Source organism: Cuculus canorus, chromosome 17 (genome assembly GCF_017976375.1).
Source record: "Cuculus canorus isolate bCucCan1 chromosome 17, bCucCan1.pri, whole genome shotgun sequence".
Classification (NCBI taxonomy): domain Eukaryota; kingdom Metazoa; phylum Chordata; class Aves; order Cuculiformes; family Cuculidae; genus Cuculus; species Cuculus canorus.
The window spans coordinates 4204266-4219282 of record NC_071417.1 but is presented as its reverse complement, the minus strand read 5'-3'; the positions used below and the strand labels follow the sequence as shown (position 1 = coordinate 4219282).

The following is a 15017-nucleotide window of genomic DNA, read 5'->3' as shown; positions in this document are numbered from 1 at the left end:
TGCCCGCGCCCTCCCTCCACCTCGCCGCACAGCCCGCTGCGGCCCTGCAGGCTCCGCGCTGGAGCTGATGCTGCGGCTCTGGGGCCGCTCAGGCTCCGCGCTGGAGCTGATGCCGCGGCTCCGGGGCCCCTCCGGCTCCGCGCTGGAGGTGGTGCCGCGGCTCCGGGGCCCCTCCGGCTCCGCGCTGGAGGTGGTGCCGCGGCTCCGGGGCCGCTCTGGCTCCGCGCTGGAGGTGGTGCCGCGGCTCTGGGCCCCTCTGGCTCCGCGGTGGAGCTGATGCCGCGGCTCCGGGGCCGCTCCGGGGCCCCTCCGGCTCCGCGTGGAGCTGTCTCCGGGCAGGAGGCGGTGGAGCCGCCCGCCATTCGGCGCGGCCGGTGGCGCACGGAGGCGGTGTCTCGGCCGCCGCAGCCCCGTGAGTGGCTGCCGCCGGGGGTGTGAGAGGGGCCGGCGGGGGCGGCTCTACCCGGGCGGGCGGGGAGAGGGGAAGGGGAGCCGAGGGTTCCTCCCGCCCCCCCCCCCCCCCCCCCCCCCCCCAAATAATGTCCCTTTGATACAAAAGCTACTTACTACTTCAGAAAAAACGAGTATATTGATTGAAGCATTAAGTTTTCATCCAAGTATTTTTTTGAAAGTTCGACAGAATGTCTCTCTGAGAGCAGTTTTTTTAATCATAGGATAGTTTGGGTTGGAAGGGACCTTAAAGCCTATCCAGTTCCAACCCCTGCCATGGGCAGGGACACCTCCCGCTGGATCAAGCTGCGTGTTTTTTTCAGATAGTGTTTTTTCCAGGCACTGATAGGTTCTTTTGGACATGATAACGTCTTGTGTTGGGTCTGATCTGTGCTGAGCAGGCATCTCTGCTTCTCTAACCTCTGTCTGCAGCCTCTCCTTGGCTCCAACACAGGGTCAGGCAGAGCTGGCTCCAAGGCTCAAAATCAGCAAGAAATTTGACTGTTGTGCAATTCACAGAATTGTAGAATAGTTTGGGTTGGAAGGGACTTTAAAACCCATCCACCCCCCATGCCGTGGGCGGGGACACCTCCCACTGGCTCAGGCTGCCCAAGGCCCATCCAACCTGGCCTGGAACCCCTCCAGGGATGGGGCAGCCACAGCTTCCCTGGGCAGCCTGGGCCAGGGTCTCACCACCCTCATAGTGAATAAATTGCTTCTTATGTCCAGTCTAAATCTGCCCCTCTCCAGTTTATACCTATTGCCCCTCGTCCAAGCCTTTATGAACAGTCCCTCCTCAGCTTTCTTGTAGCCCCTTCAGGTACTGGCAGGTTGCTATAAGGTCTCCTCAGAGCCTTCTCTTCTCCAGGCTGAACAACCCCAACTCTCTCAGCCTGGCCTCGTATGGGAGGTGCTCCAGCCCTCGGATTGTCTTTGTAGGCTCCTCTGGACCCGTTCCAACAGCTCCGTCTCCTTCTTACGGTGGTGATTCCAGAACTGGACACAATCCTCCAATTGAGGTCTCCCAAGAGAGGAGCAGAGGGGCAGAATCCCCTCCCTCGCCCTGCTGGTCACGCTGCTTTGAATGCAGCCCAGGACACGGTTGGTTTCTGGGGTGTGAGCACACGTTGCCGGCTCACGTTGAGCTTCTCATCCCCAGTACCCCAAGTCCTTCTCCTCAGGGCTGCTCTCAATCACATCATCCCCCATCCTGTATTGAAACCGGGGATTGCCCCAACCCTGGGGTGGGACCTTGCACTTGGCGTTGTTGAACCTCATGAGGTTCTCACAGCCTCACTTCTCCAGCTTGTCCAATTCTCTGGAAAATCCACAATACATTAAAATGAGTCCTTGGAAAGTAATAGAATATGCATAAGTTTTCTGGGAAAATTTATACATATGCATGTCAGCGGGAAATATGTCCTGTAACAGCTCGTCTGGCTGCTTCAGTATCCTGTTGCATCATGAGCGTAACCTGTGTGTGTACAAAGTGGGCGCTGCTTTCTTGTGCACATAGACCTTTAAACAGAAAGAAAACAATGAGTGAGAGCTCAATTTAAATGTTCACCATAAAGGTAGGTAAGGATTATAACAGAAGTAGTGTTTGAGAGTCAGTAACTTATGTCATGTTTGATTGCTATCCTATCACCTGCTATAAATGCTATTTATAGTTGTAATGTAAAATAGCTGATTTAGAAAAGGAAATCTGATCAGGATAAAAAGTAAAGCTTACTAGCTAGTAGTTAAATCCATCTTCCTGACTAAAAGGGTAGTCAAGTGACAGCTATCACTAAAACAGTCCTATGCTGATACTTCCATCTAATGATGGTTTTCTTAAGATTTTATGCCATTTTAAAAGAAGTAAATATACGTGTGTGTCCAAAGGCTTGGGCATGTCACTGCTCACATGAACCTGCCATACCTGAGCTTAAGTGCATATGGTGACCTTCGCAGCATGTGTGTTAAGATACAGAAAATATATATGCCAGTTAATATTTGGCTTTGGTTATATCTGCATACACGGTTATGAATTTCATTGTTAAGTTTTTTTTTTTTTGGCAACTTTAGTTCAAGTGTAAAGGAAACAATGAAGTTGTCGCTGCGTTGGACACTTGCCAGCATAGATTAATTTTATGGCTTAATTTCACTGGGTATGCTATGTTTATGATATTACAACTGTTCCTATTACTGCTTCATCTTTTCATAAATAAGATATTCATTTCCTGAGTTTAAAGTAACTCATGACAGAGACACCCAAACCTAATTTGGCTAGAAATCAGCTTGCTAAGACCAGTGATATAATGAATGTGCTGTGGGCTTTATTAATATTAGTGTGCATAATCTTTAATCACCTTAGAAAATATGGGCAATGAGTAGAGAATAAAACAGTAGAAAGTCTTTGGTTAGGCTGCCATTCTTCAGCCCTAGAAATGAGATCAGATAGAGTGTTGAGAAAGAAAAGAAATGAATCTTCTCTGCAACCTTGAAATCTTCCATTCAACTGTTAGTACTTGGTGGTAAGGAGGGATAGGGATCTTGAATTAATTGGTTAATTAGAAAGATTTAGAGGAAGTATTTTGTCAATATGTAAATATCTTTAGGGAGGGAGAGGTTGTTTCAGTTCTCATATGAAATGGGACAGTTGAAATAGACATTCTGTAAATCTCCAGGTAATCAACTGCAAGAGAGTTAAACCCACAAACTCAATAATGCTTGTCCTTTCACTTTACAGTTCTTATTCAGCTTAGACATTTATTGAAGTAGTTCTGAGCCCCAACTGTTCTTGTCTTTAGACTTACCCTTTCTGCCACCATTAAAATCCCACAGAAGAACACTTGTAGAGCAGGAGACCCTCTTCTCCTCATGGCAGATCAGAAGGAGTCTTTTAACTCTATTTGCCCAGGTGCTGGGGAGTTCCTGCGGTTGGTGGTGTGTTTCCAGAGCAGGGTAGCTGCAAGACAGGTGTTTATCCTCCACCTTGGAAACTAGGATGTCATGATTTACATGGCCTGCACATATGCTGCATCCTAAAATGCTTTGCCCTGCTAGACCTATTTCTAAGGCAGGATTAAACTTTGCAGAGTTATTTTGTCCTTCCAAATGTCAGTTACTGACTTCAGAGTGTTACGAGACATTTTTATTCACATTTTTGGTTTCTCTTCTTATTCACAGTGGATTTTATTCATACTCTGTTTGTTCCAACACAATCACTCTGTGTTGTTTAAAGGAGAAGTTTGAGAGAGAAATAAAATGAAGAATACTTTGCTTTAACAAGCGTGAAAAACATAGAGATAGTTTACAAATAAAACAGAGAAGATGAAGTAGGGTTTAAACTCTTGTAATTCTATCAACATCGATGGGAATTGCTTGTATTCAGCTCGGGCCAGACCTGAGAAAAGGCAGTGAAAGTGCCTCTGCTCACTTAATAAGCTTTAAATTGTGCTGTATAGATTTAACAGTAGCTGGTGCGTAGCTGCTGTAGAGAATAGACAGCCTAAAGAGGCACTTCATATTTTTGGATGAAGCTTGTTTTGTGCCATTCAAGAAGTGTTAGTGTATCTACATACCAGGAACTTTTTCAAAATAAACATTCTTTGCCTGCAAGTAATTCCATTGGAATATCAGTTACAAAGCAGAGTATAAATGTTTTTGAGAGGAAGACTTGGCAGAAAATAAAGCAATTTTCAAAAGCATGATGGTGTAGAAGTCAGTAGACCTTTTAACTTGCTTGTGTCTCAGTTTTAACCATGCTGTGCTTGGAACTATAAAACTGGTTCTGTATATTCAGACCTATGAACTGCAGATTTAAATTAATGCAAAGAAGACTGCCAGCCAGGATAAGTGAGAAGTAGTGATCAGTAATTTAGGAAATAAAAAACAAAACGTTGTAAAACACCCAGTATTTCATAGTTGTGTTTAGAGAAAAATGTTTTCCTATAGAAATCTTTAATAAAGTGAAAACCTGTCAGAAAAGGAGTGTACCATTAGCAAATCTCTCTGTATACAGTATAGATCCAGAGCGGATGCTAACAAGTTTAACTTGCAATCCTTACCATTTCCAGAAAGTGTAAAAAATAGAACAAAAAAAATTAATTCCCTGAATACTGAAATCAGTGAGGCTGGGAAATACTTTATCCGATATTCGGATGTGTATAAATATCACAGTGTAAGCAGTGACTAATATAATGTACTCTAGGAAGGGATCTTTCAAACTTCCTGCAAAACACCCCAAATCTGGAATCTGACAGCTAAACTCCAGTATAGAAATACTCTTTTCGCCAGGTAATGGCATTGGCTTCCACGAGAGGTTTGGTAGAAGGGAGACATGGCAGACCAAGGCAAATTCTGGATCCAAGCAATAATCACTTGTTGTTAAGACGCTTGGAAATTTATCTACCACATCCAAAGCTGTGATAGAAAGAAAATGTAGCCTTGAGATTTAGTATATTTGGTGTTGTCTTAGATTCTCAGACAGCTGGAGACATGTTCGTTTTTATTTTTCAGTCAGAAAGTATTTGTTTATGAAATGGCAAAATAACGCGCATACACAGTTGCCAGGAGGAGAAAAATATGGGTAATGTGTCTCTGTCTTGGCTTGATTCAGGGACATCTGTGACTTCATAGCCTTAAAAAAATATCTCCTGCAGTAGCTTTGCAGCACCTCTTCTTGTGTTTCTTGATAACAGCATATGTGTGAAAATCATAGCCTGCATTTTTTTCTGGTTATAAAGATGAAAAGTCATTTAGAAAATATGAAAATATCACTGTAAATTTCAGTACTTAAATACTGCTCTGTAACTCTGCTTCTATGCTCATGTATTTCCATGTATCTGTAATCTAAAGCCTGTGACTAATCACATTGAACTCATTGGTATGTTTATGGGATTAAGGCGTCTTTACATCTGGGAATTTGAATTATTCTAGGAATAATTTGATTATTTCTTCTTCCTAAGCTGTGTGCAAATTTTTTACGTGCTCTGGAGTCATTATGTTTAGGAAAAAAAAGAAAGTAATAGAAGTAATCCACAATTTATGAGTCTTTGGAACACTTGAGGGAATCCCCCTTTATTTACCACAGAAACAGCTGTCATTCAGCTGTGGATTTACAGCTGTGGAGGAAAGGAAAAGTATTCATACCTGATATATTGAAAAAAAAAAAGGGTGCTTTAGATCAAAATTATTATCTGAGTTTCTTGATTCCTGATGTCCTAAGAGAGTTATTTTCAAATTATTCGTAATACACAAACATATTGCTTGTACGTGATAGTGATTTATGGTAATTGGAACACTGGTGGGAAAAAATTCTTTTAGACTGTTTAATGAGCACCTGTGAAATTATGAAATGCGTGCACAAGCATCCTGAGTATTTACCCGAGAGATTTTCTTTCCACAGCACTGAGGTTTGGGCATTGTTATTTAGATAAAAATTGAGAGCCTCTTTTTTCAAAAGGCGAGTAGGTACTTGGTGCAAATCCATGGGACAACTGGTGTAAATCATTGCACGATAGTGTGAACAAGAAGCCTACAATCTGGCTGTATTTTATTATTTATTAGCATTTATTAGAATTTATGGGTCTTGTTTCAAACGGTGAAGTTAAAAGTAAAATGAGTTTCTCTTTAGAATAAGGAAGAAATACAGCACCATATGTTGTGCCAGTGGAACTCGATCTGATATAGTGCTAATACATTCCTCCCAAGGCCTCGAGACATTTTACAGCATTTTTAGCACCAATTTCTATGCAGTAATGACTAACTTCTCCAGGACAGAAAATTACATTTCTTGAGGGGATATGAAATGATCAGGAAAGGGAAGAGCCGGCGTTATCCAAGGAGCTCTCAAGTTAGCAGGTTTTTAATGCCAGAATAGTTAATGCACTATGAGAAATCAATCAACTGGAACAAGAGCAGAAAACATTCTTCATTTATAAGTGTTTTTTATAATATTGAAACTGTAAACACTACACTGATACACCTTGCTAGTTTATATCAAAGCATGGATTTTTGGCTCATGTCATTGGAAACTTTGCTTCTGGTTTCAGTAGGAGGAATTCTGAGCCTGAAGTATAAAGGGAAAGACTGAGCCAAATCTCACTGAAAAGCCTCAATTAAAGCTTTCTGTAATCAGTTTCTTGACTTTGAAAGTCTTTTAATCAATGTTTTAATATGAGGAACCACTGTATATAAAGATGAACGGGCAAGCTGACACTAGTTGTGTTTTGGGTTTTTTTAGCAACTGAGATTTAAAAAAGACTATGAAAGTATTGGTGTAATTGCTTTTGTGTAGTTTTTTTCTTATACTTCAATTACCCAGTGCCTGTTCTACAAAAAGGTAAGCTAAGACAAGAAGCAACTAAACCCACAATCGTACGGAAAACTCTCCGATTTTATTTATATATCCATTTTTTTGGCCCCACAAACATTTTTTCGCATGTTCTGTATTTTTAGTAGCTTTGATTAGCTGGACATATTTGTGTTTTCTTTCACTTGGTTGCTTTTCTCCAGAACAAGGATCAGAGAATCTCCGAGACTAAGGTCAAATATGCTCAGTTCAAAAGGAATCTTTACTAATTGAGCTTCAGCTCAATGTGCAGAAAAGATCCTCATTATCCTTCACTTCTGCTGATTTCCAAAGTTGGTGTTGATACTTTGCAGACTTGGGCCTTAAAGTAGATGCAGATTATGTTGCTTGGAAGGGTGGCTGTGGCTTCACAGTGGTGAAGATAACAAATATTTTCCAGGAGAAAAGAAACCCTTGTAAATAGCTTCATGGTTGCTTGAACAAAATAAGCATAAATGTGAATGTCGGAGCAAAAATTATTAAGGAAAAACATTTTGATTAAGCTTATTTAATATACCAGCATGCCTACAATATTAATGGCATCTTTTTTTCTTCTTTTTCTATTTGCTGCGATAACGAAGGAATCATCTACATGCTGCGGGTCATGTCTGCGTTCTTAAAGATGCTTTCATGTATCAAAGTCCAACCGAAATAGCAAATCTAACCTCCGCAGACAAGTTTGATGCAGCCCTGGCTATTCATCTTTATAAAGGAGGCAGACTTCTGCAAGGTAATCTTCTTTCTGTTTTGCAATAAAAATACCTCTTAAAAAGGTACTGAAAGAGAAGAGAATGAATACAAACAGTTGTAAATGGCTATAAAAATATAAATCTACATGTAGTGTAGTTATTCTGTTATCCACTTCAACAAGTGTTCATAAATGCTGAAAATCTTTCTCTGTGGGAGATCTGATCGAGAGAGGAGAGGACTAAATAAATGTACCTTTAAAGCACACAGTGCATTTCATAATTAATACTTTGTTACATTAAGATGCTTTGAGCAAATGTGTTCTTTCAGAGGACAGTGGCTGGGCTAAGTATACCTGAGGTCAAGTAGAAGAAAGCTGAGAGGCTAATTTGATTTTTCTGTTCAAAAATGAGTCAGTTTTTTTTGGACATGAAATAACTTTGAAATGTTCATGCCAGCTAAACTGTAGGAGACAGGATGTTATCAGAAAAATAATAAAAATTTCTATTGTATCTAGCTATGTAGTACAAAATTTTATCCTGGCATTAATGGTACATTAGAAGCACTGGTTTGAAAATTACAGATGCTGTCACCTACTGAAATTGCAAGTGTGTATCCATTTTTGAGATCACATTCATGTTGTGCAAATCTCTTCACTTGGACAAAGGTGCATAATTTGATACTTCCATCAGATCTCGGTGTAGTTGTGTTGTGCTATTTTTCAGACTTCAGAAGTCACCCCTGCAATTTGTGCTTGTGGGTTTTCAGAAAGCCTGAATTACGTCTGGCATGCTCGTGTATCTTTTGTTACAATGAAGCTCCCATTTCAGCAGGGATCCTAGAATACAAATAAAATAGTAATTCTGTAAGACGATCTCTGCTAACATATGTATTAGGACTTCTCTTGTTGAAATATAGAGATGATTGGTTTTGTGGTAAGACCTAAAATTATTTTGGAAGAGGTTTATGGAAGGTCTTAGAACGATCTCTTTTTTTTTTTTTTCATAAGGAACAAAAAATAAGGTTGGATTTTAAGTATTTACTGTAAAACTTCATTGCAGGTTTGACTTGCATAGCATTGCCCGAATGCTGTTGCTATTAGTGTTACAAAATCCCAAGTGAACTACAAAGCCCGATACTTTATTGATTTACAAAAGCTCAGTAATTTAAATAAGTCAGAGTCACACTGTTCCGAAAAGCATCTGCAATAACTGAAAGAAAAGTCAAGCACAAGTCTGTGAAAAGCGAGACAGAAGGTAGTGGGATTGCTGGGATGATCTTATCAACGTGTAAAAGTTAGCATAGATTTCTTGAAGGCAAAAGTGATTTGTTCCTGATTCTTGTATCATTTAATTGTTCCACACCCTATATTAAGAAATACCTTAAAGAAATATAGTCACTTCAGTCATACTACAATTCCTACTATACCACCAGTCTTTTAGGCCTCGTCCTGGAGAGTTTGTTTGCATGATTGAGGCTGTGTGATCAACACATGTAATAGATGATGTAATAGTTGTTACTTCTTATTTATTAGAAAGGCAATACATATTTTGTATTTCTTTAGCAAATGTCCCATTTGGAATTTAAAACTATATTCTGCAAATATTAGCCACCGCGAGTCTGTTATTTGTTAACTTAATGTGGTATAAAACTGACCAGTTGATCGTTTTCAACGCTGAAACAATCAACAGTAACTGTTATTGTCTGCTATCTTGATTAGTTTAAAGGGAGAACATTGCCTGTAACTTTCTAGTTACTAAAAATAATCGGACTCCAAGAAAAGAAATACTACTAGAAAGGAATCTTGCACTACTGTTGGCTTTTGTATTTTCATCTAAGTAGTCGTTGGCCTTATCCACCCATGTAAGTCCAGCAGTTGTTAGCACAGAAGGGCCACTCTACCCTGTTTTACACCCTTACGCAAATATGAATTTATGCCAATGCTGTGTATCAAAACTGAGCTTTTACCAGAGTGCAGACACTACTAGGATATGTATGTTTATGTATGCTTATGTTACTCTAAAATTTGGATATTGATGAGGCCTTGTGCACAGACTGTCCCACAGCCAATACACCTGTTACTGTTCTGAGCGCTGTAAGGCATCCTAAAACAACTTCCATAATTTGGGTCAACACAGAAGGTCTTGGAACAACCAACTATAAACACAGATGTGTCTTTTGGGATGGAATTAGGCAAAACAATGGTTTTATTGCAGGTTCACATATACTGCCTTTTTTAATTTGGTGACCTTTTCTGATGGTGTGGCTCCATCTACAACTTCTGCAGAAGTAAAATTTGCTTGGAAGGTTAATATTTAAAAAAACCCAAAAACGACAGCCCCAAAAGTAACATCAGTGACTAAGTTTGCAGGATGATCACCCAAACCTCTGCATTGGGATGCTTGAGGGGGCAGTGAATCAGTGGCTGCGGGATCTAGGACCAAACTTTGCAATACTGCATCTTATTAAAATGTGAGTAGCATTTAAAATATCTGTGCTGTTTAGTGGGCTGCCAAGGAGATGGAGGGTGGTAGCAGGAACTAAGTGATTGTTCTTACTAAGCATGGTGAAGGCAAAGCAAATCTCAGAGCTACACAACAGACTGAAACTGCATAGTTATTGTATGGGATTTTTTCAGTGCTGAAGCCATAGAAATTCATGTTCCTCCAGGTTTGGTTTTCAAAAGCTTTTGTTTACCTGTATGATACAGTATCATCAATATACTTTTTCGCTCTTAATGTTCCCTTCTAGTCAATGACCTTGATGCGTTGGTCAACTTCTCATCATAGTCATTGCTTTGCAGGTAGCAGAATTCCTTTTGGAATCATCTTTGGTGGGACAGATATAAATGAAGATATCAAATGTGAAGAGAAACGTCGAGTAATGGGAGCGGTGCTAGGAGAAGCCAGGTAAAAGCACGTGTGGTAGGTTCGTGACACGAAAATGCATTCTGGTAATGGCAGATCTTTTAGGAACTGTTCCAAAAATGCTTGGAATCGCTGGGGGAAGTGTGGGCCAGCGGGCAAAGGATAGACTTCGTAATCCTTATGATCTTAATTTATTATTTTATCATTCAGTGATGGAAGTAGAACCTTTTCTTCATAAAATATGGTCTCTGTGCAGTCTATTCACTTTATATTTCCTCTGTAACATTCGTTTCTGTCCATGTAAGAGTTGGCAGAGGTAATTTGGTCTCTTTGGCTGTGAATTTTCAGAAAGACTCAAATCCCATTGAAAGCTAATGAAATTTGTGCTCTTGCTAACTAATCCTGCACTTTGTCTACTGAACCATAACTGTTTCCTAGAATAATAGAACTACACGTGATAAGAATGTAAAATTTTAGGGCATGTAAAAGGTACTAGAAGAATAATAGGAAGAATACTTAACGTGGCATTTGGCAGCATATTGCTCTGTAGAATAATCTACCTTACGGATAGACGTAAAGACAGCCTTTGATAGTTACTATTGCTGTGGACTGCAGTTACTTGACTATTTGATGTGTTTGCAATGGATACAATTTTATGCAATCAAGTTTTTATTTCTTACCAAAATTATTTTAGATTGTTTATATCTGCAGAAATTTAGGTGAAGAAATGCACATCTAATTATTTCCAACAGTATCTGTACGGTTTTCATTTATACAGAACTATCTTGGCCGTGACATGACTGATATTTGGTATTTAAATACTGAATCTTTAGTAGTGGAGGTCGATAATGCAAGTTAGTGGTGGAGGTATGATTATATAAATAGCAATTCTTTGTTAATGGTGGAGGTATGAATATGCTTCTTAAATCTTCCAGTAATACTATTAGCCTAAAGAAGGTTTGACCTTGTTTGCCAAGGCCTTGTGCCGAAAGTGTTAAATATTGCTCAGAGTTGGTTTTTTTTTTAAACCTCTGTTAGTAAATTCTGTTTTGTGTTACATATATTTAAACATATGAAATATTCTGTATTGGAACAAACATATTTTCTGCGTTAAGTGCTATCTGTACATACAGACCAGGGTGACCAGCTTAAAGTGAAACGACAATAGTTCAGATGTGGCAGTGTGGATTTTGGTTTGTGTTAGCAATGAGGAAATACGTGCAGCACCCACAGCAGGCTTATATCTCATAGTTTTGTCTTTGTTAATACTCTATGTTCTAGCTATGATTAGCTAATTTAACAGTGGCGTGGATATGCTGTTCTGTCTATAGCACTATAAAATGTGGGAGGTAAACAGATTTTAAAGACAGCAATTAATCACACTCATTGGAAAATCATTAAAGCATGTTCTTACGTCTTAGTGTGAGTTGTAGTTGAAAAGCAACTTAAAGCCCCACAAAATTTATATACTCATTTACTTTTGTTGTCAAATAATCAGAAGTTATTCTTTATCCAGGGCTGAGGAAAAAAGGCTGAGGAAAAAATATATCTAAATGTGTCAGGTAAATTTCAGCACTGCCTAAAATGAAAATTATATAGAAACAGAATCTCTGAGTGTGTCAGTTACATCCAGTTCTGTGTTTAATATATGATTTGTCACAAGTATAGCTAATATAGCTTATGTAAAACCTATGCTTTACTGAATGCTTTTTTAATTATAATTGAGTTAGGAACTGAATATAGTTTAGTAGCTTGGATTTCCTGTGGTATTTTATAATATATTACTGTTTCCGTATGCAGTTCATAATATTTTCTGTGCTACAGAAAAAGTAATTTAGTTTTCCAGAAGTTTTTCTGAGTGGATCTCTTCTCTAATATCATCACTAGTATTATTCATTGCATAGTTATTAAAAGAAACATTGATTTTTTTCTTTTCTTTATTGATTGCAGCGTTCTAAGCAGAAAGTACAATGAATTGTAGATTAGTTGTCCGGTACAAAGTACCACCACATTCCATAAAACAGAGTATTGAACACTGTCTAGCTTTATAATGAGCGTCTCATTTTTAATCAAGTTCCTTTAAATGCTGGTTGTACTCCTCTAGGGTGTTTTTTTCTATTGAGCTGTGTTTTGTAGACTTGGGAACAATAGTTTTTTCTGCTTGTTAATGTGATATATTGAAAGTATAATTGCAAAAACTGGAAAGGGAGCATGTGCAGCTTGACAAAACAAGCATTTGCAAAGGCTTTAATAACCTTAAAGCTGTCAAGTTGTGTATGTGAAATTCATTGTAGTACCATAAAGCAGATACTACAAAACAAATGCATGGGAATAAGGTTTGTTTCAAGAAATGAAAGTAGAAGGTATAATTCAGCGTTTATGTGACTTCTAATGAATGCCAATGATTTGTGTCCTCAAATTATAATATAACATCTCCACTTAGCATTATTCTGGTTGTGACTTAGCAATGTGCTTTACTAACCTCTGACCGTTGAGTGGTGGTAGGGTTGACTCACAACGGTTGACTCACTACATTAACACTATGAAAAAGAAACACAGAATCACAAGTGTTACATGTGAAAACTTCTGGGTTTTAGTAAATACCAATTAAAGAAAAAAAAAGGAATTTTGCTGAGCCAGACATGTTATGTCTCCTATGAAGGAGGTGTTCAAACATTACTTTTCCAGAGGGCTGATCATCTTCAGAAATGATCCCATTTGTGGTTCTAGTTAACACAAAAATTCTGTTTCAAATAATGTATTTATGTTCCATCACAGCTGAAAAGCTACATTGAAGCCCAGCATGATCTTAAGATCTCTTCTGAACAGTGATTTTTTTGTTAACTCTGACTCTATAACAATAGCTCATGTGACTTCTTGGTCTTCTGACACCAAGCTCCCAGTAAGAATAACTTGTTTATCTGGTATATTTAGAAATCAGACTTCTGTAGCTGCAGTCTCTCTGTAGTGAGACACTCAAAAATGAAAACTGTTCGTATCGATGCTGATTTAAACAGTGTGTGACATAACTCTTCAGTTGTGTGGAATGGTAGTGTATGGCATACGTTTACCAAAGAGACGTTGAGTAGAATTCCAGATGAGTATTTGCTGGAAAAACAAATAGAAAGCCTGCTTTCTCACTTTCTGTCTATAACGATTTTTATAAGCCTCTGCTCTTTGCTCGTATAAAGATTTCTTGTGAAGTACTTTTCTGTTTTTATGATTAAACACTAAGCAGGTGATTCCAACTATTTTTGTTCGTTTAACTAGGTTTGCAGTGGCTTTCACGATGAAAATGAAGGAACTGGCGGCAGCAGAGTGGGTATGTTTTCATCCTGATGGTGATGCTTATAGTGTTAGCAACTATGCATTCTCCTAAAATGTTTCCTAAATAATGATAGAGAATTGTAATAATCCTCATATTCTCTAATCTTGTTTTTCCTTTCAGAGAAAGCATTTCATATTTATGTACTTTGACAGGTCAAATAGATCTGGCATTTAAAAGCTGTTTAGTATTTGAAAAGAGTATACAGTGGTTTAGGAAGTGCTTCTCTGTAACATTTAAAACTAATCATTGCTGTTGTTATCCAGTCTTTTGTGATGCCGTATGCTTATGTTGTTTATTTTTGCATCATTTAATAAACTGTATGTTGCCAAAATTCCACTAAACAGCTGTACTTACAATAAAGAATTTGGAAGAATAAATTGAAACTACTTGTTTTGTCAGCGCTGGAAATAGAATAAACTTCTTACGGTGAAGTGCAGAGCTAAAGTTGAAGTTGTGCTAAGTCCAGCAATATGTGATATATAGCTCTGTTGAGCAGAGTTTGAGGGATATGTAGCACATAAATAGCACTTAACTTTCTGAAACTCATCTCTCTTGAAAACAAAACGAAACACACTGTGCTGAAAGATATATGGAACAATACTGAATAAAATTATTTTCATCCAACAGTATAGTGGCTAAATATATTCCGCAGTGTATTTTAGGGAGATTATTTAGCCAGCAAAGAGCTGGCAGTAATAATGGCTGGCACTCTTACTCTTCATTCAGTAGGTACCATTGCATCCACTGTATTGCAAGCCAACTTCAGACATTCAGGGCAATCATTTTTAGTATCCGATGCTCCTGTTTGAAAATAGACTGGATCAACATTTTCACCCTTATGTTGTAGAGTTGGTGGCAGACTGCTAGTGGAGAAAATTGAGACAGATCCTTGAAGCAGACAGTCCTCAATTCTGCTTTCTGAAGAGCAGAGTATGGCGACAAAGAGCTGCCAGTCATTTGAATACAAGGAATGCTTTTGGATAGACAGTGTCAATAACCTGTGGAAAACTCCACAGCTGGCATCAGGGCTTGCTGATCCAGCTTAATGTCCCAGCTGGTTTCCTGTGCGAGGTTAGTTTTCCGATTAACTTTTTGACTAAAGGCTTGTACTGGATTACAGAGAGCTTTGCCAAGCACCAGATCTGGTGAATGGTAAGCAGTAACTATTTGGTGGACACTAGTGGACAGCATACTGGATAAAAAGGTCAAGACTGGGCCATCCTTTTTCAGTTGCAGTGAGCCCTTAGCTCCACTGACCACGTCTTGTGAAACGTCAGTAGAACAAGAAATGGAAGAAGCAGAAACTTAAGTGCTTGATATCTCTTCAGTTCTGATTTGCATAACCATA

General features: G+C 38.9%; 1 protein-coding gene across 3 annotated transcripts in view; it reads left to right on the top strand.

Moving 5' to 3' along the window:
* Window positions 1–15017, top strand: part of GLT1D1 (glycosyltransferase 1 domain containing 1) — a 65352-nt gene that overhangs the window by 1068 nt on the left and 49267 nt on the right. For 2 of the 3 annotated variants that reach the window (XM_054082650.1, XM_054082651.1), the window contains exons 2-4: window positions 7369–7517; window positions 10278–10383; window positions 13612–13663. In XM_054082650.1, coding sequence (XP_053938625.1) covers window positions 7369–7517; window positions 10278–10383; window positions 13612–13663 — 307 coding nt within the window. Of the gene's footprint in view, window positions 1–2002; window positions 2025–7368; window positions 7518–10277; window positions 10384–13611; window positions 13664–15017 lie in introns of those variants that run through there. The other variant, XM_054082652.1, reaches the window with a different exon arrangement.